General features: G+C 38.4%; 1 protein-coding gene and 1 long non-coding RNA gene across 4 annotated transcripts in view; one reads left to right on the forward strand and one right to left on the reverse strand.

Annotated features, from left to right (window-relative positions):
* The first annotated feature begins 544 nt into the window (after positions 1–544).
* Positions 545–21,334, forward strand: part of LOC102980158 (vesicle-associated membrane protein 8-like) — a 33,656-nt gene continuing 12,866 nt past the window's right edge. The window contains exons 1-5 of one of the 2 annotated variants that reach the window (XM_007127575.3): positions 545–1,082; positions 5,952–6,022; positions 9,034–9,130; positions 10,953–11,054; positions 17,794–17,952. In XM_007127575.3, the coding sequence (XP_007127637.2) occupies positions 1,005–1,082; positions 5,952–6,022; positions 9,034–9,130; positions 10,953–11,054; positions 17,794–17,952 (507 nt within the window). In that variant the 5' untranslated portion in view covers positions 545–1,004. Of the gene's footprint in view, positions 1,083–1,463; positions 2,706–5,951; positions 6,023–9,033; positions 9,131–10,952; positions 11,055–17,793; positions 17,953–21,334 lie in introns of those variants that run through there. The other variant, XM_028491981.2, reaches the window with a different exon arrangement.
* LOC114486585 (uncharacterized) overlaps positions 17,976–21,334 on the reverse strand; it is a 10,897-nt gene continuing 7,538 nt past the window's right edge. For both annotated transcript variants that reach the window (XR_008617835.1, XR_003680575.2), the window contains 2 exons: positions 20,195–20,260; positions 17,976–18,338 (listed from right to left, as the gene is read on the reverse strand). This is a non-coding gene — a long non-coding RNA (uncharacterized lncRNA). The remainder of the gene's footprint in view (positions 18,339–20,194; positions 20,261–21,334) is intronic.

The following is a 21,334-nucleotide window of genomic DNA, read 5'->3' on the forward strand; positions in this document are numbered from 1 at the left end:
GACACGGGTTCGTGCCCTGGTCCGGGAAGATCCCACATGCCGCGGAGCGGCTGGGCCCGTGAGCCATGGCCGCTGAGCCTGCGTGTCCGGAGCCTGTGCTCCGCAACGGGAGAGGCCCATTTTTTTTTTAATAAAAATAAATTTTTATTTTTATTTAAAAATAAATAAAAATAAAAATTCTTGTCAAGAAACTCGAGGTCTAGGATAACAAGTCATTCTACCACTCCTACCCTTCTCATCTCCTACCCACTCCACCACACACCCTTCCTCTGCCACGCATTCACATCCATTCCCTGAACCCGCCTGCCTTCTTCCAAGCCTTCACAGAGCTGTTCCCTCTGCTTAGAATGTCCTACCTTTCCTCCCCATTTAAGAGAATTCCAACCCACTCTCTCCATCGGACAGTGACTTTGAAAGCTTTGCTCCCTGTCCCAGGGAGAATTAGCGGCCTCCACTCCAGCTTGTCCGATTAGTTTATCTTTCACTCATAGTGCACACCTGTCACTTGAGATTGGCACTTGTCTATATGTGCCTCTGTGACCACTACTAGAACATGAACTCCTAAAAGTCAGGGTCTGGAACCTATCTTTTTGCATACCTGTTAGTCCAGGCACTTCGGGAGCGCACAGTGGGAGTTCAGCAAGTACTTGTTGAATTCATGAATGAATCTCATTTTAAATCAAAGTCTATTATTTTACATGTCCTAGATTGAGAATGAATCCTACGTAGGTAAACACTGTGAAGTAACTGGCTCCTAAATGTTTTTAAGGATGACCACGAAGAAAGGCTTCACTTAACCAAAGCCAGTTTTTCAAGAGACTCTGCCCGGTCTCATCACAGTTTCAGCCCAGGCGAGGGAGGGCCCCACCTCCCTCCACTGCCAATCAATCGCTCCTCGCGCCTGCGCAGACACCGCCCCCGGAGCCACGCCCCAGTCTGAGCCCCGAGACTGTCGCGGGCAGTTAGGCCCGGCGGGATCCTGTACTTCACTAGCTAGCCCCACTATGACGATCACCTACAGCTGCATTGCAAATGGCCGAGCGGTCCTAGCGGAGCTGGCCCTAACCGGCGGCTCTTATCAGGTACCCCTGGGTCGTCACCTCGGCCTTCGCAGGTTCCACTTTTCGAGGGTGGCGCCCACTGGCCCCGCCCCTCAGGACGGAGCGCCGAGGGGCTGCCCGGAGCGGGCTGTTGAGGCGTGAGGCCCCGCCCCTGTGTACGGCCTAGCCTGCGAGATGGCGAATGCCTGGCGTGAGCCGCTCGCGCTCCCGGCCGACCGAGCCGCAAGTGCGCCGCCCAGGGGTTAGGGTTGGTGCTGCACGCGACATACTCGTGATTTGCAGTCACGTTTAATTCCGGAGACCCTTAAAGATTTTCTCTCCTCCGCGGAGAAATGGCCTGGAGTTCAACACACATTTATTGAACGTGTTTTAGTTGAAAAATCCCGGGGTAAAGGTGTAGGGGATGCAACAAGGAAGAGAAGACGGCTCCTGGAATTGTCCCTTGATGAGCACATTGTCCTTTTATACCCAAAGGCTGCATTCGTTCTCCTCCGATGTAAGAAGTATTTCAATGGCGGGAGATGGAGATTGCTCCTGTAGCACTCAGGATGGGTGACTGCTTGCATCACAGAGGAGGTGCTTGGCTTAAAAGTATTACAAGAGTGAGCACTAGCCTGCCACAGGAAAGGGGAATGGGGACTCCATGCAGAGGGAACAGAATGACATGTTTGGGGGAACCGCAAGAACCTCACTGTGGCTAGAGCACAGGATCGCAGTATATAGGAGCTAAAGCTGAGGTCAGAAAAGTGGACAGAGAATAGTTGATGAAAGGTCCTATATTCAGTTTGTTCTCTTATCCGAGGGAAACCAGGGAGCAGTTAAAGATTTATAAATGGAGGAATAGCAAGATCTGATCCATTTTCTGGAAATTTGGGTCTGGTTACAATACAGAAGGGGGATTGGAGGGAAGAGAGCCAGTTTGGATGGTGGGGTTTTCGTTTATCTAGGAGATCTAAAGTCCTGAGCTAAGGCAATGACTGAAGAAGGAGAGGAGTGGGCAGATCCTGAAGAGACTTTGCAAACTAATCCTCAGGAGTTAATGACTGGCTGGATATGTAGGATAGGGGACAGGGCCATGCCTAGGATGATTCTCAGTTTTCTTTTTTTTTTTTTAATCTCTTTTCCCCGGCTTTATTGAGATATAATTGGCATATAACATTTTGTAAGTTTAAGGTGTACAATGTGAAGATTTGTCAAATTTTTTTCTTAGGTGGCATTAAACAAGATAGAAACTACAGATGGAGGAGAGGATTCTGGGGGAAGAAGTCAGAGGAAATGCAAGGGCGGAAAGTACAATTTGGGACAGGTTGAATTTTGTTGCCGGTTGGAAATAGCCAATCTATTTGTGTGTTTATTCCTCCATCTTATTCCCAAAAGATTTAAATCATTAAAAGTTCCAATAGGTAGCAGTCAGAGGGTCAGGGCTAACAGTTAAAGATGGTAGACGTGGGTAAGATTGCCCAAGTGAGAAGAAAGGAGTACCAAAAGGCAGAACACTGTTAAGAATAGAATAGACAGGCTGGTCACCAAATGAGAGCAGTGGTATTCTGAAAGCTGAGAGAAGAAAATTACAAGAATGTCTCATGACCCAAAGAAGTTGAACAAGATCCAAGAGGTGTTCATTGGACTGACAATTAGGAAATGGTGAGTGATCCTACTGATAGTGGTAGAGGTAGAGGCAGAAGCCAGATTGCTTTAGGCCACGTGAATGGGAGACCAGGAAGTAGAGAGAGTGAAGTTAGACTGTTCTTTCAAGAATTTAGAAAGGGAATGAGGGAGGGTGAAAGCTAGAAGAAGTATGGTCCAGGAAAGGGCCTCATTTTTTAATACAGGGAAAACCTTCACCTGAATATAGGCTAATGGAGAGGAGAAGAGGTTGAAGATATAAGGGGCAGTGATTATTGGTTAGAGCAAGACCTGACGGAGCACAAAGGAATGGATCCAATGCGGCAGTAGAGATGTGAGTCTTGGTTTAGAGGAATGCTGTCTTTCTCTTAGGGAAAGGAGGGGGGTGTGGATATAGACGTGCAATTTAGTCTCCTTCTGAGGCTCTCCTCTGTGCCAGTCCCTTGAATGCCATGTTCTTCAGGGTTCTAACTTTAGTCCTCTTTTAACTTGACACATTTTTTCACACAAATGGACACCTTTATTTTGATCACTGCCAAATCTGCTTCCAAGATAATCTCTTTCCACGAATAGATTGCCTAATAGAAGAAGTTCAAGCATATCATGTCCAGCACTAAATTAATTCTTTCCTAGCGGATTCCTCCTCATGTATTTCTAATCTTGCCGCATAGCTCTACTAAGCCATTCAAGCTGGAAACTGGGAGTCATCTTTCATTTTTCCCTCTTCTGCACCCTCAGATGTGTTCTTTGCCACCAAGTTTTATCAGTTCCATCTCCTGAGTATATCTTGAATCCATCTCCTTGTTTCTGAACCACATCTTCCTCAAGGCCCTTATTACTTCTCACCAGGGTTATTGAAGATGCCTCCTAACTCATCTCCCAGACCTCAGCCTTGTCCCTCTCAAAACCAGCCTCCACACTGCTGCTCAGAGGATTGTTCCTAAAAGCAAATATGATCCTGTCACTCCCCTGCTTAAAATCATTGGGTGGCACCTGATTACTTTCATTGTAAAGTTCATAGTCCTTAGCCTGGCATTCACAGCCCTCCCCAGTAGGGCTTTTCCATGATTACCTCCTTCTCTTCCCCAGCTGTCCCTGTGCTCCAGCCATCCTGAACTTCATGCTGCTCTCCAGTCCCACCAAGGTCTCCCTTCCAATCTCCTATTCCCTCTCCCCGGAACCCACTTGTCTCCATTTTTTAGCAGTGTCACCTCTTCTGTGCTCTGAGGTGTTTCTCAGTTCCTCCTTGAAGCCTTTTCTATGCCCAGGCTAATTTACATCCCTTTACCAAACTACTTGCCAGGTTGAACTGGAATCTTCTTTTACTTATCTGTCTCTGCCATCGGACTCCTTCAGGACAGGGACTGTTTTCATCTCTGTCCTTACAGTGGACAATACTTGGACATAGTATGTTCTCAATAACTACTTCATTAATTATGAAGGGAGAGAGTTAGAAAGTTGAAGGAGTTTATAAGCCCATTGGCCTCTCTTTATGAAGCAAGCAGGGAGGTGAGAAAGTGGAAGGTGGTGGAGCAGTATGCAATTGGGGGACAGGATTAAAAGTCTGGAATGACTGTCATGTGGGAGGCTGACCAGGGAGAAGGAGCTTTAAGGCACAGTTCTATCATATCTTCCTTCAGTGCTAAATATTAATGTCACAAATATTTTATACTCATTAGAAAATATTAGTACCTACCAAAGCTTAATCATGAAATCAGATGGAACTGGACAGGACTGTAGAGATCATCTTACCCAATCCTTTCATTCTTCACACAAGGAAACAGACCCAGACAAGTCATTTTCTTAGGTTGTGCAGCACTTCAACTCCAGAAATGGCACTACAGTCCAGTGTGTCGATTATTTTACTGCCTCATGTTGCCATTTGCTTTGTTTCACATTTTTCTATGATTTCATAGTTTATATACTCTAAAAGAGACACTTTGGGGAGGCTAGGGGAATATGTTCCAGTGATGAGAATAGAGTAACTGAAAGATTATGTATTCTCTTAATTCCCTTAATGTTTCTTAGGAAATCCTTTCCTAGAGAATATTGCCTGGATTTTTCTGGTAATACCAAGAATTTCAAGTTTTACTCTCTACCAGTAATAACAAGCTTTTCTCTCCCCAAAAGTTTTTATTTCAAGTGTCATTTTTTGAAAATGAAAAGTTAATCAGGAGTGTGGCTATTCAAGTCTTCTTAGGTAACTTTCAGGTTCCTTTCACACTTCTAAAGTCAATTAATGGGATTCCGTATAATTAACTGTATTTAAGGTAGTCTGGATAATCATAATACCTTGCAAATTTTCTCCCAAAGAATGAGCCTTATAAGAAACAAGTAGGGAATTCCCTGGTGGTGCAGTGGTTAAGACCCCTCCTGCCAATGCAGGGGACACAGGTTCAATCCCTGGTCCGGGAAGATCCCACATGCCGCGGAGCAACTAAGCCCATGCACCACAACTGCTGAGCCTATGCTCTAGAGCCTGCAAGCCACAACTACTGAGCTCGTGTGCCTGGAGCCCGTGCGCCGCAACTACTGAAGCCCGTGCGCTGTAGGGCCTGCGTGCTGCAACTACTAAGCCTGCGTGCTGCAACTACTGAAGCCTGCACGCCTAGAGCCCATGCTCTGCAACAAGAGAAGCCACCGCAACAAGAAGTCCACGCACCACAGCGAAGAGTAACCTCCCACTCGCCGCAACTAGAGAAAGCCCGCGCGCAGCAACGAAGACCCAATGCAGCCAAACAAAAAAAAAAGAAATAAGTAGAAGGGATCTTAGCAATTATTTGTTTAATAGAAAGATGTCAGTAAATAATAATGAGTAAAATTTTTATCTTAATCAAAAAAAAGATAGAAGACTGCATAGGTTATTCAGAGACTAAAAGCTGAATACTTTTAATCCATTAATATTTTATGTATAGCTTCGTAGAAGTCACTGAAAAGATATTTGATTAGATAGTCAAATATCTTCCCAGTCATATTAATAATGTGCTGTGAAAAGGACTAATTAGTGCAACTTATATTTGCACACTTATATGTATATGCACAAAGTATATGTATATTTATGTAATTTTAATATTTTCCTTCATATTCATATGAACATTTCATGATAACTTGCCTCCAACCATGCATTATGAATAACCACCCATTAGTTTTCCTAGTATACAGTTGTTCCTTAATTAACTAAACAGAACATTGGTAAATGAAGCAGGTGAGTAATGAAAGACACTACAATCTTCTACAAAGTAAATGCTGACAATTTATTTTTAGGAAGCAGTGGCAACCGTGCTTAAACTGGTGCTTCTTAGAGCTGAACCAAAGACCATAATTCAAATGGGAAGGTAAGGTATATTCTAATAAAAGTCTATTTTTTAATCATTACCAGCTCATAATTACAGTGATAATGACATGGGGAAAAATATTTTTTATGCAGACTCTTGACTGAACCCTCAGAAAGGAGAACTTCTGTATGTAAAAATATAAAATCATGAATGGGAATGATGAACATTAAATTCAAGATAGTGGTTACCTCTGCAAAAGAGAAGGGAGGAGAAATTGAGGAAGGGTATACAGGGGACATTAATTGTATCTGTCACATTTTGACTGAATGGTAGGTCTACAAGTGTTCTTGTTATCTTATTCTCCATACCTTTTTAGTTATCCCCAAAATATTTCGTTAATAAAAAAGGAAACTTCCACTTGAAAATATCTTTAATAACGTCACTCTACTTTACTTGGGACATCACATGGTATGGCTTAAACCATGTAATGTCCCAAGTAAACATTTTGCTAGTAAAACAGGTGGGGAATAAGAGAAATCTATTATTTTTAGACTCATCATTGTTTTTTTAAGAGGAGGTTTGTTTTGACCTTTATATTGTAAAATAAAACAAAATACAAAAGCCACATCAAGCAAATGTATAGTTTCATGAAGTTTCTCAAAGGACCTCCCCCAACCAACTGCAACTACCATCTAAGCCAAAAAATAGAACGCTGCCAGGTATCCCCAAAACTCCCTACCACGTATCCTGCCCCATTCACAGTTTCCTCCCTCCCCCGCAAATCAACCACCATTCCAAATTCTGTAGCAGTCACTTATCCTGTTTCTTCATTGCCTCAGCACCTAAATAAGCATCCTCAGGCACGAGAGCCCAATCCTGCCCATTTTTAAATTTGGTGTCTTTTAAATCTCTTTAATCCACATATTCCCCCTCCACCCCTTTCCTTTCCTTACAATTTATTGTGGAAGAACCTATAGAGTTTCCCTCAGTCTGGTTTTGCTGATTTCATATTCAAAATGCAGTTCACCATGGTCCAAGCGGCTGGATCCAGTGGCCTAATCCCTTTGGCAAGACTGCAGGTGTTTTTTCATCAGACGGTATATAATACCTGCTTGTATCTCCTTTTGGCATGCTAGTAGCCATTGATATTCATTGCCTACACCCTAAAGCCAGTAATTTATTGGGGGGTGCATAATGGTGATATTCTAGTTTTGTTTTCATTTGTTAGCTGGAATGATTTCAAAAGAGATTCCTCCTCTACTCTTGGCTTACCTATATTGAACATTCTAATTTGAATTTTTTGAGGACCTCTTCCCTGAACTCCAGACTTGTATATCCAACTGCTCATTCCACATATCTGTTGGATGTCTGATGGGCATCTCAAACTTCTGTCCAAAGCCACACCTCCTCCTGCAGTCTTCCACATACCACCTTTCCAGTTCCTCAGGCCTAAAACCTTTGCGATCCTTGACTTTGGTCTCTTTTACTTCCAAACCCAGCCCATCAGCAAATCCTGTTGTCTTTACCTTCCAAACATAGTCAGAATCTGACCACCTCCGCCACCATCTCTTGCTTGGGTTACTTGATATAAAGTTAAGTTCTTTCTTTTTATTATTTTGTTTTTGATTTTTAAGGATTGCACTCTTTAAAGTTTGATTTAATAACATTTTATAATTATGTAAAACATTTATATGGCTCCAAAGTCAAATCTACAAAATGAGTTTCCTTCACAAAGTCTAGTTTTCATTGCTTTCTTCACACTACTCTCTCTCCCTCTATGTAGGTAACCATTTCGAATAAGTTCTTATTTTATCATTTTCCTTTTCTTCTTTTTCTATAAGAGACACATGCATATATTTGTACCTCCCTTATATTAGGAAATGAGACTGATACATAAATTGCAGTACATCATACACACTTTTCTCCATCTTGCATTTGTCAGTTAACAATATATCCTAGTCATCAGGTATTCAAGATTTTTAATATTTAAGGATGGTTTCTGAGTGTTACCAATAACACACTAAGCATAAATTTAAAATCACATCCAGTATCAATTTAGATCACATATATAACTTTTGGAGAGATGACAGAATTAGCAACTCTTTTCCTGTGAAGACTCCTCCCTATTTAAAAATAAAAATATTTTTCTAGTGGATATTATGCATGTCAACTAATATCATCATTAAAAATATTTGTAGCATATTGTATTCATGATATGATATCAAGGATTTATATTGAAGGGGCACATATCTTAAATTTTCTGCCCCTGGGATTATCTTTTCTACCTATTTTTGAGATTCCTCATTCTCATATCTATCCAGTTTAGCATTTGAACAGGTTTGTTGCCTGTTAACCATTTGGATATAGGGTGCTCAAAAATGACTAGATTAAAGCCTAGGCACCAAGCAACTATTTTGGATGCCATATTCCTAAATTTTCTGGATTGTTGGGTAGTAAAGATGGAGGCACTTTCCAAGAGTCTTCTAGCCTCCTAATAATTGAGTCTGAGAAGGCACAAAAGATCTAGAAGTTGGAGTGGTCAGGAAAAGCTACACTTTGGATTACTATAGGGGAATTTAATTCCCCCTCCCGGACTCATCCTGTTCTCTAGAACATTTGGTCTTGGGAATTTACAACTTTCAAATTCTAATCTATCATAATAGAAAGCCAAGAAGTGCCAAAATTAAGTATGTCTACCTAAAAATATAAGGATAGTAAAAATCAGTGAACATAGCATTTTCTCTTTGATCAGAATCTAGATTCAGTCTTGGAATGAGAGTGACTTCCATCAAAGGCATGTGAAATATATATGATTAGATTATTAGAATTTTCTCTATTGTAATTTATTTTTATTGAAGCAATTTTAAATGCATATTCACATTTTAGAGAGTTTTTATTTAACATAGTTTAATTTTGCAAAGGTATGAAAGATTTCTAATTATTCTGATTATAAAAAGTTATCTACATAGTTTTTATACTATTAATGAGAGCTTGAAAACGAAATTAAATTCTCTGTATCAGCACTTAATTTCTTTAATATTATCATGTAACTGAATGCATTCTTTTCAAAGCTTTGTCTACCATACTCTCTTTATTGATGGAATCACTTACCTATGTGCCTCAGACAATGCCTTAGATACTGTAACACCATCTGCATTACTTAAAAATGTAAGTAATTTCTTTTACTGCTTTGACTTTTTCAGTTATTGAAATTATGAGGTCTGTTTTATAGTTTATTGGTAGTAATGTCCCTAATCAAAAGCAGATCTGTCTATATAGCAGAGCCATTAGTGACCTTCAGAGATTTCTTACCTTCATCCCTCATCTGTCTTCTGCTTCTACAATTCCCCTAACTCTAAAGCAAGATCTACAAAGATGATTAACCCAGATCATCTTTGGAATCTCTCATATTTATTTTGTTCTTTAAAAATAAGAAAAATTGGGGCTTCCCTGGTGGCGCAGTGGTTGCGCGTCCGCCTGCCGTTGCAGGGGAACCGGGTTCGCACCCCGGTCTGGGAGGATCCCACGTGCCGCGGAGCGGCTGGGCCCGTGAGCCGTGGCCACTGGGCCTGCGCGTCCGGAGCCTGTGCTCCGCAACGGGAGAGGCCGCAGCAGAGGGAGGCCCGCATACCACAAAAAAAAAAAAAAAAAAAAAAAAGAAAAATTAAGCTTTACTAATATGTAATATACCTTCTCAATAGCATATGTATTTAATTTTCAAATAATTATAGATAAGACACTTCTGGCAGAAAATATGAATCAATTATGAGTTAAATGAAAAAAAATTTTTAATCAAGATATACTACTTTTAGAGAACGTTTTTACCTGAAAGTTGCCAACAACTATGAAATATGATAAATAGAGTACTTATGTGTATGTACTTACATAGATACATGAGATTTTATAAATTTCTTAAAGGCTAATTAACCTTCTCAATAGATATCATCTACTGCTGACTATCACCCAGTGTCTAACTTCCAACTAGAATAAGACTGTGAAAGGCAGTCTCAGAGACAGACTAGGGCTAAACCATTATTCTGGTAATTTTATGATCCAAATAGTATGTTTTTTTCTTATTTTAAAAAGTAAATAATACTAATCTTCAATTTTATTCACAAATATATAATTTAGGAAAAATACTTTAACAAAAAATACTAATGGAAAAATCGGTCAGCTGTACTATAGTTATTAATAGTTATTCTCCAGTCACATTATGCATATATTTCATTTGTTTAGTGTACCAACTTGTTTTATCACAACTCAAACTGTAACCATGTATAGAATCAAGGATTATAAGGCCTAATATTGTAATTCACTCTACATTTATGCCTAGGCAATTGTTAGCATCTACATGATAAACACTGTTAGCCATTTAACTGACTATACTCTAATTTTTTTTTCCCTCTCTGCTATTACGGAAAAACATCCAACTTTTCCAACTTTCCAAAACCAGATGACATAAAATTACCAACTGCATGATTTTTATCACTGCTTTTCAGGTGATACAACATTAAGTACAAACAGTTGTCAGGATTCCTTCTTAAAGCTTTGAAATATAATACTATAGGGTTTGGAAGATAGTCTCATGACATTTAGTTGGGATTGTTTTGTTATCACTGAATGGATTTTGAGGGTAAGAGCAGGAGGGGAAAATGAAAAGCACCTACTTAGAGAATATCAGTGACTCCTATCCTTCCTTGTCTGCCAGAGGTGAACATCTGCGAGTGCCTTCAAGTCTTTAGAAATACCAATACCAAAGAATCAAGGTAGCACCTGCAATCTCACGATACTAGATATGAGACATGAGCACACTTTTCATTAATACTGCATCTTTAAAATAGAAAAGATACCCTGCCACCAAAAATCTAGAACTGTTCTGGTTTCTTTTATTTCAAGTTTCTGCCAGACTTTGCTTCAAATAAACACTTGCTATGTAATTCTCCAGTTGAAATTATCTGTATAATTTAAATATTTCCATTAATTTCCACAGGTTAGTGAGACTTTTCTGAGAAATCCTTTGATGTCACAAGAACATTTTTCTCCATCAAATGCAGTTGCTACAGATTTTCAACAAGTATTAGGAAAGTATATGGTATGTAACCTCCAAGTGTGGTCCTAAACATTCTCAGAATTACATCTGACAAATCAGTTAGGAATTATGAGTTAAGACCTGTTAAGGTGAATGAGAACTAAGAACTTCTATCTCTATATAATGATAAGGAATGATATCCATGAAATATTGATAAGTGAATAAAGCAAGACAGAGAAAATATATATGGTATACTGTTATTTACTTACCATCCTTATATGCAACCATTTAAGAAAGAGGGAATAAATACAAATATGTTTGCTTATAGCAAAAAACGGGGGGGGATGGGGGGACAAAGGAAGGATAAACCAAAAACATTTCAGTGGTTGCCTGTGTATGGATGGGGACAGGATTAGAAACTAGACCTCTCTGAATGAAACTTGTCTTGCAAATTCGACTTGGAACCATGTAAATATTTTACACAATTTTAAAAATTATAATAATCATAATCATTGTGTAAATATTTTACACAAATATTAAATTAAATATTTTTAAAGTAGTCCCTCAGCAGAAATTAACATTGTAAATCAACTATACTTCAATAAATTTTTTTTAAAAGAGTAGTCCCTATTAAGTGAAATAAGACAGTCACAAGAGGACAAATACTGTGTGATTCCACTCATATGAGGTACATAGAGTGGTCAGATTTATAGAGACAGAAAGTAGAAAGGTGGTTGCCAGAGCCTGGGTGGAAGGGAGGAGGAGGAGTTATTGTTTAATGGGTACAGAGTTTCAGTTTGGGAAAATAAAAAGGTTCTGAAGATAGATGGTGGTGATATACTTAATGTGAACATACTTAATGCCACTGAACTATACAGCTAAAAATGGTTAAAATTATACATTTTATGATATGTATGTTTTACCATAATAAAGTTTTTTTTCTTTTATTGAAGTACAGGTGCTGTACAATATAAGTTACAGGTGTACAATATAGTGATTCACAATTTTTAAAGGTTATACTCCATTTATAGTTATTATAAAATATTGGCTATATTCCCTATGTTTTACAATACATCCTTGTAGCTTATTTTTTTCCTAATAGTTTGTACCTCTTAATCCCCTACACCTACCTCACCCCTCTCCCCTTTCCTGACCCCACTGGTAACCACTAGTTTGTTCTCTATATCTGTCAGTCTGCTTCTTTTTTGTTATATGCCTTAGTTTGTTGTATTTATTAAATTCCACATATAAGTGATATTATACAGGATTTGTCTTTCTCTGTCTGACTTATTTCACTTAGCATAATGCACTCCAAGTCCATCCATGCTGCTGCAAATGGCAATATTTCATTATTTTTTACAGCTGAGTCGTATTCCATTGTATATATGTATACCACATCTTCTTTTTGTTTTGCTTTTTTGTTTTTACCACATCTTCTTAATCCATTCATCTGTTGATGGACACTTAGTTGGCTTCCATATCTTGGCTATTGTAAATAATGCTGCTATGAACATTGGGGTGCATGTATCTTTTCAAATTAGTGTTTTGGGGTTTTTTTCGGATATATACCGGGGAGTAGAATTGCTGGGTCATATGGTAGTTCTATTTTTAGTTTTTTGAGAAAGCTCCGTACTGTTTTCCACAGTGGTTGTACAAATTTACTTTCCCATCATCAGTGTATAAGGGACAAACCAAATATTTGATGATACTAAGGAATTTTTTTAGATGTGATCTCATGTTGTGGTTTTGTTTTTTAAGAAAAACAAGGCCATATCTTTTAGAGATACAGACTGAAGCATTTACAGATTAAAATAATAGACTGTCTAGGATTTGCTTTAAAATAATACATTTGGGGAAGGAGTAATCAGTAGTAGTACAGATGAAATAAGATTGGCCATGTGTTGATAACTGCTGAAAGTAGGTGATGGGTACACTAAACAATTCACTCTGCTTCTGTATATGTTTGAACTTTTCCATAATAAAATATTTTAAGTATACCTGCATTAGTTTTCTATTTATGGTAACAAATTTGTATGGTGGGCTTCCCTCGTGGCGCAGTGGTTGAGAATCTGCCTGCCAATGCAGGGGACACGGGTTCGTGCCCTGGTCTGGGAAGATCCCACATGCCGCGGAGCAACTAGGCCCGTGAGCCACAACTACTGAGCCTGCACATCTGGAGCCTGTGCTCCGCAACAAGAGAGGCCGCGATAGTGAGAGGCCCGTGCACCGCGATGAAGGGTGGCCCACGCTTGCCGCAACTAGAGAAAGCCCTTGCACAGAAACGAAGGCCCAACACAGCCAAAAATTAATAATTAATTAATTTTTTTAAAAAATTTGTATGTTAACAAATTACCACAAATCAGCAGCCTAAAACAACACACAGTTATTATCTCACATTTTTTATGAGTCAGGAATCAAGGCATGGTTTAACTGGGTTTTCTGCTCAGGGTCTCACAAGGCTGCAGTGAGTGTGTCAGCCAGACTATGTTCTCATCTGGAAGCTCTGGGGAAGAATCTGCTTCCAGCCTCATTCAGATTGTTGCAGAATTTATTTCCTAAGAGCTGTGCAAGGGATGCAGCTTTTTGCTGGCTGTTGGCTGGAGGACACCCTCGGTCCTAAAGACTGATAGCAGTTCTTTGCCATGAGGGCATCCTCAGCACAGCTGCTTGCTTCTTCAAGGCCAGCAGAGGAATCTCTCACTCCAGTCTGCTAAATATTATACAATATGATGTAATCACAGGAGTGACATCCATCACCTTTGCTTCCATTCGTTAGGGGCAGATCACACTGAAGGGGAGGGAATTTTATAAAGATGTGACTCAGTTGGGGTACCCATAGGGTGAGTCCACCACAATGCCTGAAGAAATAACTAAGGATAGATATATTCAATTTGTATATTCTCTTATGGAGAATTCTGCAATATTCAACACAGCTAAAATATATAATTAACATAGCTCCCTGAAAACCCTGCGAAAATATGCACATTTTAAGCAGTTAACACATCTGACATCAAAGAAATTTGTTTAACATGTATAAACTAACCTGGTGAGCTTCAAATCTGTAGAAAATTTTATAAAAGGTGTTGACTTTTTTATACTATAATTAGCAAAATGCACACAGCAAAAAAAAAAAGTTTTGAGAGAGTTTTAAATATATTTATATATATATATATATATATATATATATATATATATATATATATACCAAATGCCATTGAATGGACTATGAATACATTATCTTAACAAAACTTAGATGAGTCTCGTAATCTTAAAAGATTAAGCATTTTTTAAAAGGAGAGAAAAAGAGAAAAGGAATAAAAAGAAAAATCAAAGATTCACCATTTATCTTAACTTGATTATGTCTTTTTTTAATTAATTTTTATTGGACTGTAGTTGCTTTACAGTGTTGTGTTAGTTTCTACTGTACAGCAAAGTGAATCAGTTATACATATACATATATCCACTTTTTTTTGGATTTCCTTCCCATTTAGGTCACCACGGAGCACTGAGTAGAGTTCCCTGTGCTGTATCTTAACTTGATTATGTCTTAATAAAAAAATTTTAACCCATGAGCCATAGAGTCATCCACTAAACATTTCTTAACACAAGCCACCAAAACCTTATTTCCAAATAAGGTCACATTCACAAGTATCCAGAATTAGGACTTAAAAGAATCTTTTTGGGGGGACACAGTTCAATTAGGAATTCCCGCTTTTCTACATTCCAACTAGTGAGCTCCTCACAGAACATCAATTGTAAGTTGCATGGTCCAGTGACCAAGATCAGAGTTCTGTTTAAGGTGGATTTGATCACTTGCCAAAGAGCAGGGGATTTTAATATCATTTTTATATTTAAAAATAATGCTCATTAATAAAGTGAGATAATACAAAAGTATATAAAGTGAAATATAAATATCTCCTACAATCTCAATCAAACCCCCCTGAGGTGAACACTGTTAACAGTCTGGTGTGTAAGCTTCCTGAATCCTTGTTTTGCCTCTAGCTGTGTAACATTGGGCAATATATTAACTTTCTCAGTCTGAGTTTTCTTATTTAGAAAATAAAAGATGAAAAGAGTAGTACTTTATATAATGGTTTGGGAATTAAATGAACTAATACGTGTGAAGTGCTTAAAACAGTGCCTGCCACATACTAAGTGCTTGATAAGTTATTATTTAATACTCTTCTGCAGCTGCAGCTTACTTTTTAAATATAACACTATATCTTAGAGATCATTTTTTATTGAAGTATGGTTGATTTACAATGCCACGTTAGTTTCAGGTGTACGGCACAGTGATTCAGTTATATATATATTCTCTTTCAGATTCTTTTCCCTTACAGGTTATTACAAAGTATTGACTACTTTGAGTATCATTGAATATAGTTGACTATAGTTCCCTGTGCTATACAGTAGGTCTTTGTTGATTATCTATTTTATAAGTAGTAGTGTACATATGTTAATCCCAAACTCTTAATTTATCCCTCCCCACACTGTCCCCCTTGGTAACCATAAGTTTGTTTTCTATGTCTGTGAGTCTCTTTCTGTTTTGCAAATGAGTTCATTTGTGTCTTTTTTCTTTTAAATTGCACATATAAGCAATATCATATGATATTTGTCTTTGTCTGGCTTACTTCACTTAGTATGATAATCTCTAGATCTATCCATGTTGCTGCAAATGGCATTATTTCATTCTTTTTTATGGCTGAGTAATATTCCATTGTATATATACCACATCTTCTTTATCCATTCCTCTGTCGATGGACATTTAGGTTGCTTCCATGTCTTGGCTATTGTAAATAGTGCTGCAGTAAACATTGGAGTGCAGGTGTCTTTTCAAATTACAGTTTTCTCCAGATGTAGAGGTCATTTTTAATATGGATAGAGTGGAAGACAAAAATAGCAACAAAGAACAAGAGCAATTAATAGAAAATGGTAACAAATATGGTAGATATTAATCCAGCTATATCAATAATCACTTTAAAAGTTAATGGCCTAGGACTTCCCTGGTGGTGCACTGGTTAAGAATCTGCCTGCCAATTCAGGGGACACGGGTTCAAGCCCTGGTCCAGGAGGATCCCACATGCCATGGAGCAACTAAGGCCATGTGCCACAACTACTGAGCCTGTGCTCTAGGGCCCATGAGCCACAACTACTGAGCCCACGCACTGCAGCTACTGAAGTCCGCGCGCCTAGAGCCCGTGCTCTGCAACAAAGAGAAGGCACCCCAATGAGAAGCCCGCGCACCGCAATGAAGAGTAGCCCCTGCTCGCCGCAACTAGAGGAAGCCCACATGCAGCAACAAAGACCCAACTCAGCCAAAAATAAATAAATAAATTAATTAATTAATTAAAATAAAATTTAAAAGTTAATGGTCTAAATACACCAATTAAAAGAGATTGTCAAACTTGATCAAGAAGCTGTCATGAGAATGAGAAGACAAGCCGCAGACTGGGAGAAAATATTGCAAAAGGCAAATCTGATAAAGAACTGTAACCCAAAATATACAAAGTACTCTTAAAACTCAACGATAAGAAAACAAACAACCCAATTTTTTTAATGGGCCAAATATTTGAATAGATACCTCACCAAAGAAGATATACAGATGGCAAATAAGCATATGAAAAGGCTCAACATCGTATGTCATTAGGGAATTGCAAATTATAGCAACAATGAAATACCCCTAACACACCTATTAGAATGGCCAAAATTCAAAACACTGACAACACCAAATGCTGGCAAGGATGTGGAACAATAGGAACTCTGATTCTCTGCAGATGGGAATGCAAAATGGTATAGTCACTTTGGAAGACAATTTGGCAGTTACTTAACAAAACTAACTTACTCTTACCATATGATCCAGCAATAGTGCTCCTCGGTATTTACCCAAAAGAGTTGAAAATTATATCCACACAAAAACCTGTATATGGATATTATAGCAGCTTTATCCATAATTGCAAAGACATGGCAGCAATCAAGATGTCTTTCCATAGGTGAATGGATAAATAAACTACAGAACATCCAAACAATGGACTATTATTCAGCACTAAAAAGAAATGAGCTATTAAACCATGAACAGACATGGAGGAAACTTAAATGCATATTGCTAAGTGAAAGAAGCCAATCTGAAAACACTGCATACTGTATGACTCTAACTATATGGTATTCTGGAAAAGACAAAACTATGGAGACAGTAAAAAGACCAGTTTTTGCTAGGGCTTAGGAGAAAAGGGTATGAATAGGTGGAGCACAGAGAATTTTAAGGGCAGTGAAACTGTTCTGTATGATACTGTAATGACGAAAACGTGTCATTAGACATTTGTCAAAATCCACTGAATGTACAATATTAACAGTGAACCCTAATGGAAACTATGGACTTTGGATGATAATGATGCATCAACATAGGGTCATCCATTGTGACAAATGGACCACTCAAGCGCAGGATGTTGATAGTGAGGGCAGCCGTGCATGTATGGGGGGTAAGGAGCATGCAGGAACTCTGTAATTTCCACTCAATTTTACCATGAACCTAAAACTGCTCTTTTAAAAAGTCTATTCAAATAAATACACAATTTAAATTCTTTAAAAATCCACTGCTGATTGAATACATTGATATATTCCCTCTCCTGCCACCCCCCATTTTTTCTGCACGATTAAGGTAGGACAGTTTGAGGCTTAGTTGATTCCTTATGCTGAAATACAAGTGAGATGTGCCTTTGACACCTTTGTTCTAATTTGTACAATATATTACAATAGATTTCATTTATAGAAAATAAAATGTATATTATATTTCACTTCTATATAGATGAAATACAATAAAAATCAAGAGGACAGCTCGATATCCGCACTGAAGAGTCAAGTAACTGATGTAAAAAATGTTATGACCCAAAATATCGATAAAATTTTGGAAAGAGAAGAAAGATTGAATATCTTCACTGATAGAACAGATGATCTGCAAACAACTGTGAGTGTTACACGGCTGTCTTAATACCCAAACAGTGCTCTAAGTCATAGGATCATTGCCCTTGAGACAAACTGCCAAAAGCAAAAGCATACTGGGACACTTGGTGAGATAATCCTATGTCACCAAACTATGGCTTTATCAAAAATTATTGAAATGCAACTAAAATATTAAAAGAATAATTATAAAACAATGCAAATTTTAAAGCCCATTAAAGTAGAAAGTGGTTATTTGTGTAACAGAAGGGTTTCTTACATTAAGAAACACACAGGTTAGTCAACAAATAAATTGCAAGGGAAAAAAAGGAGAGGGAAACTTACCAATAAAAGGACTTAGAAGGTATATCAATTGCAATGTGTGGTCCTTATTTGGATTTTGATTCAAACAAACTATAAAAATGAAAATGTACAACTTCATGAGACAAATAGATATTTGAACTCTAGCTGGATATTAGATGAGGTTAAGGAATATAATTAATTTTTAGGTGTGATAATGGCATTGTGGTTATGTTTTTAAAAGAGTCATTACTTATTAGAGATACATACTAAAATATTTACGAATGAAATTATGTTACATCTGAGATTTGCTTCAAAATAGTTTGAGTGGGGGAGTAGAATGGTGTATAAATTAAACAAATTGGCCATAAATTGACAATGGTTAAATCTGGATGCTGAGTATACAGGGGTTCATTATACCATCCTGTCAACTTTTGTATGTGTCTGAAATTCTCTATTAGAAAATAGTTTTAAAACAATCACCAAGTGTTCAATAGTTCCTTTTGAGCATTTTTTTTGGCCGCATCTCGCGACTTGTGGGATCTTAGTTCCCCAACCAGGGATCGAACCTGTGCCTCCTGCGGTGGAAGCTCGGAGTCCTAACCACTGGACTGCCAGGGAATTCCCCCGCTTTGAGCATTTTAAATTTTATTTTTACAGATCTTTTCTAGAAACACAGCCACCATATAAAGCAAAGTATACACACTACTTTTTACTCATCAAGTTCTATTGATTCAACCTCCTAAATCTTTTTTGTTCTAAGCCTCATTTTTTTCACCTTTCAAAACAATTTATCAAGGTATTATTCACATATATTCACCCAGTTTAAGTGTGGAGTTTGACAAATTGTGGTAATTGTGTACAATTGTGTGGCCACAATCAAGTTGTGGACTAGCTCTTCCATCCTAAAATCTGCCCTCCTTTGTAGTTGACTCTTCCCCAACCCTGACCCCAACCAACCACTAATCTGCTTTCTGGCACTATAGTATTGTCTTTTCTACAGCGTCATATGAATAGAATCATACAATACAGTCTTTTGTGTTTGACTTCTTTTACTTAATATAATTTTTTTATATTCATGTTGTTGTGTGTTAATGTTATACCTTATCATTGCTAAATAGTATTCCACAGATAGCTAAATCTCTTTTATTGCTCTGGACGCACAGGCTCAGCGGCCATGACTCACGGGCCCAGTCGCTCCGCGGCACGTGGGATCCTACCGGACCGGGGCACTAACCCGCGTCCCCTGCAATCAGCAGGCGGACTCGCAACCACTGCGCCACCAGGGAAGCCCGCTAAATCTCTTTTAAACACAACTTCTGTCCATCCCAATGCCACTCACTGTCTCACTCCAAGATCAATTATCTCTTGTCTGACTATGGTAATTCCCAGATTTAATTGTTCTCCCTATTTTTGGTTCTACTCTGCTCCAGTCATCCTCCACACCGACATTAGAGTATTCTTTTAAAATGCAAGTATGAGTGTTATCGATAGCCTTTTTAAAACCCTCTAGTGGTGCCCCTTTGTCCAAGCAGGGTAGAGTCCAACCTCCCTAACTTAATGAGCTTTCTTCTGACAATATTGCCAGTCATATCACCCAGAGGTCATGTCTTGTAGTTTATAAATCTCAAAAAATATCAGACTATTTGTCGTTCTCCAAAATACCTGTTGCATTATTTCACACCTTTATGCATACTGTTCCCTCTTTTTCCTTCCCCTGGAAACTTCTACTCATCCATCAAAACCCAACTCAAGAATCATCTCCTCATCCATTGCCCAGGCTGAGTTTATGCCTCTCTCATCTATGCCATCCCTGCACCTTGTATTTATTGATCAATTAAACAAATATCTTTTGAAGATCTACTGTCTACCAGGCTCTATAATAGGCACTAAGAGTAATAAGGATGAATATGATAGCCACAACCCCAGCAAACAAGCACTCAATGTCAGTTAAATTAAATACTACTTACTTAAACAAAGCAATCCTCTACATCGTTTTTATAGCAGGAAAAAGATGTCACATCAGTTTATATAGTCTACAAAGAAGAATTAATAAAGTAAATCATTGTCTAGCATTGCAGTTGTTTTTATGAGAGTTATAACACAAGAGTTCAGATAAAACTGTCCAAGCCATTTAGATTCATTCATTGTTCATTAATAAACATTCTTTGGGGGCCTGTTGTATACAGGATATTATGCTTGTCATCTTCAGGGAGAAAAGAATGGAATAAGATACTTGCCACAGTTTAATCTACTGCAGGAGACATACTTGTGTAAACCTAACAGCAATATAAAGTATGTGTTAAGTGTCATAATAGACGGATAAAGCATAACAGCCAAATAACAGCCAAACAGTGGATAACTGATAGTATCTACATTTTTACACCGCATTTTGAAATTAGTCAGAAAATTCCACAATCAATATTACCTCAATCAACATTTATTTCAAGTATATGAAAAAGGGTTTTTTTTTATATTTATTTATTTATTGGCTGCCTTGGGTCTTAGTTTTGCACACGGGATCTTTTGTTGTGGCGTGCAGTCTCTTTGTTGCGGTGCACAGGCCTTTCTCTAGTTGTGGCGTGCGGGCTCCAGAGCGAGCAGCCTCAGTAACTGTGGTGTGGGCTTAGTTGCCCTGCAGCATGTGGGATCTTAGTTCCCAGACCAGGGATTGAACCAGCGTCCTTTGCATTGCAAGACGGATTCTTAACCACTGGACCACCAGGGAAGTCCGTATGAAAAAGTTTTGAGAATAATATATCTAATACCCTTCTAATCATCAGCCAGCTTTATCTGGACTTAATATTTTGCCACATTTGGTTTGGGCCTTTGTTTCTTAAAGAAATAAAATTATACATATAGTTAAAGTCCCCTGTGTACCTTTCCCAAACCCATTCCACTCCCTCACCAGAAGAACCGCAATAGTGAATTTGATTTGAATCATTTGTATGCATGTTTTGATTCCTCTGCTATATATGTGTAGTTATATATGTTTCTGTAGTATTGGTTTGCTTTTTTTTTTTTTTCGGTACGCGGGCCTCTCACTGTTGTGGCCTCTCCCATTGAGGAGCACAGGCTCCGGACGCGCAGGCCCCGCGGCCATGGCTCCC

This window comes from Physeter macrocephalus, chromosome 7, assembly GCF_002837175.3.
Source record: "Physeter macrocephalus isolate SW-GA chromosome 7, ASM283717v5, whole genome shotgun sequence".
Lineage (NCBI taxonomy): Eukaryota > Metazoa > Chordata > Mammalia > Artiodactyla > Physeteridae > Physeter > Physeter macrocephalus.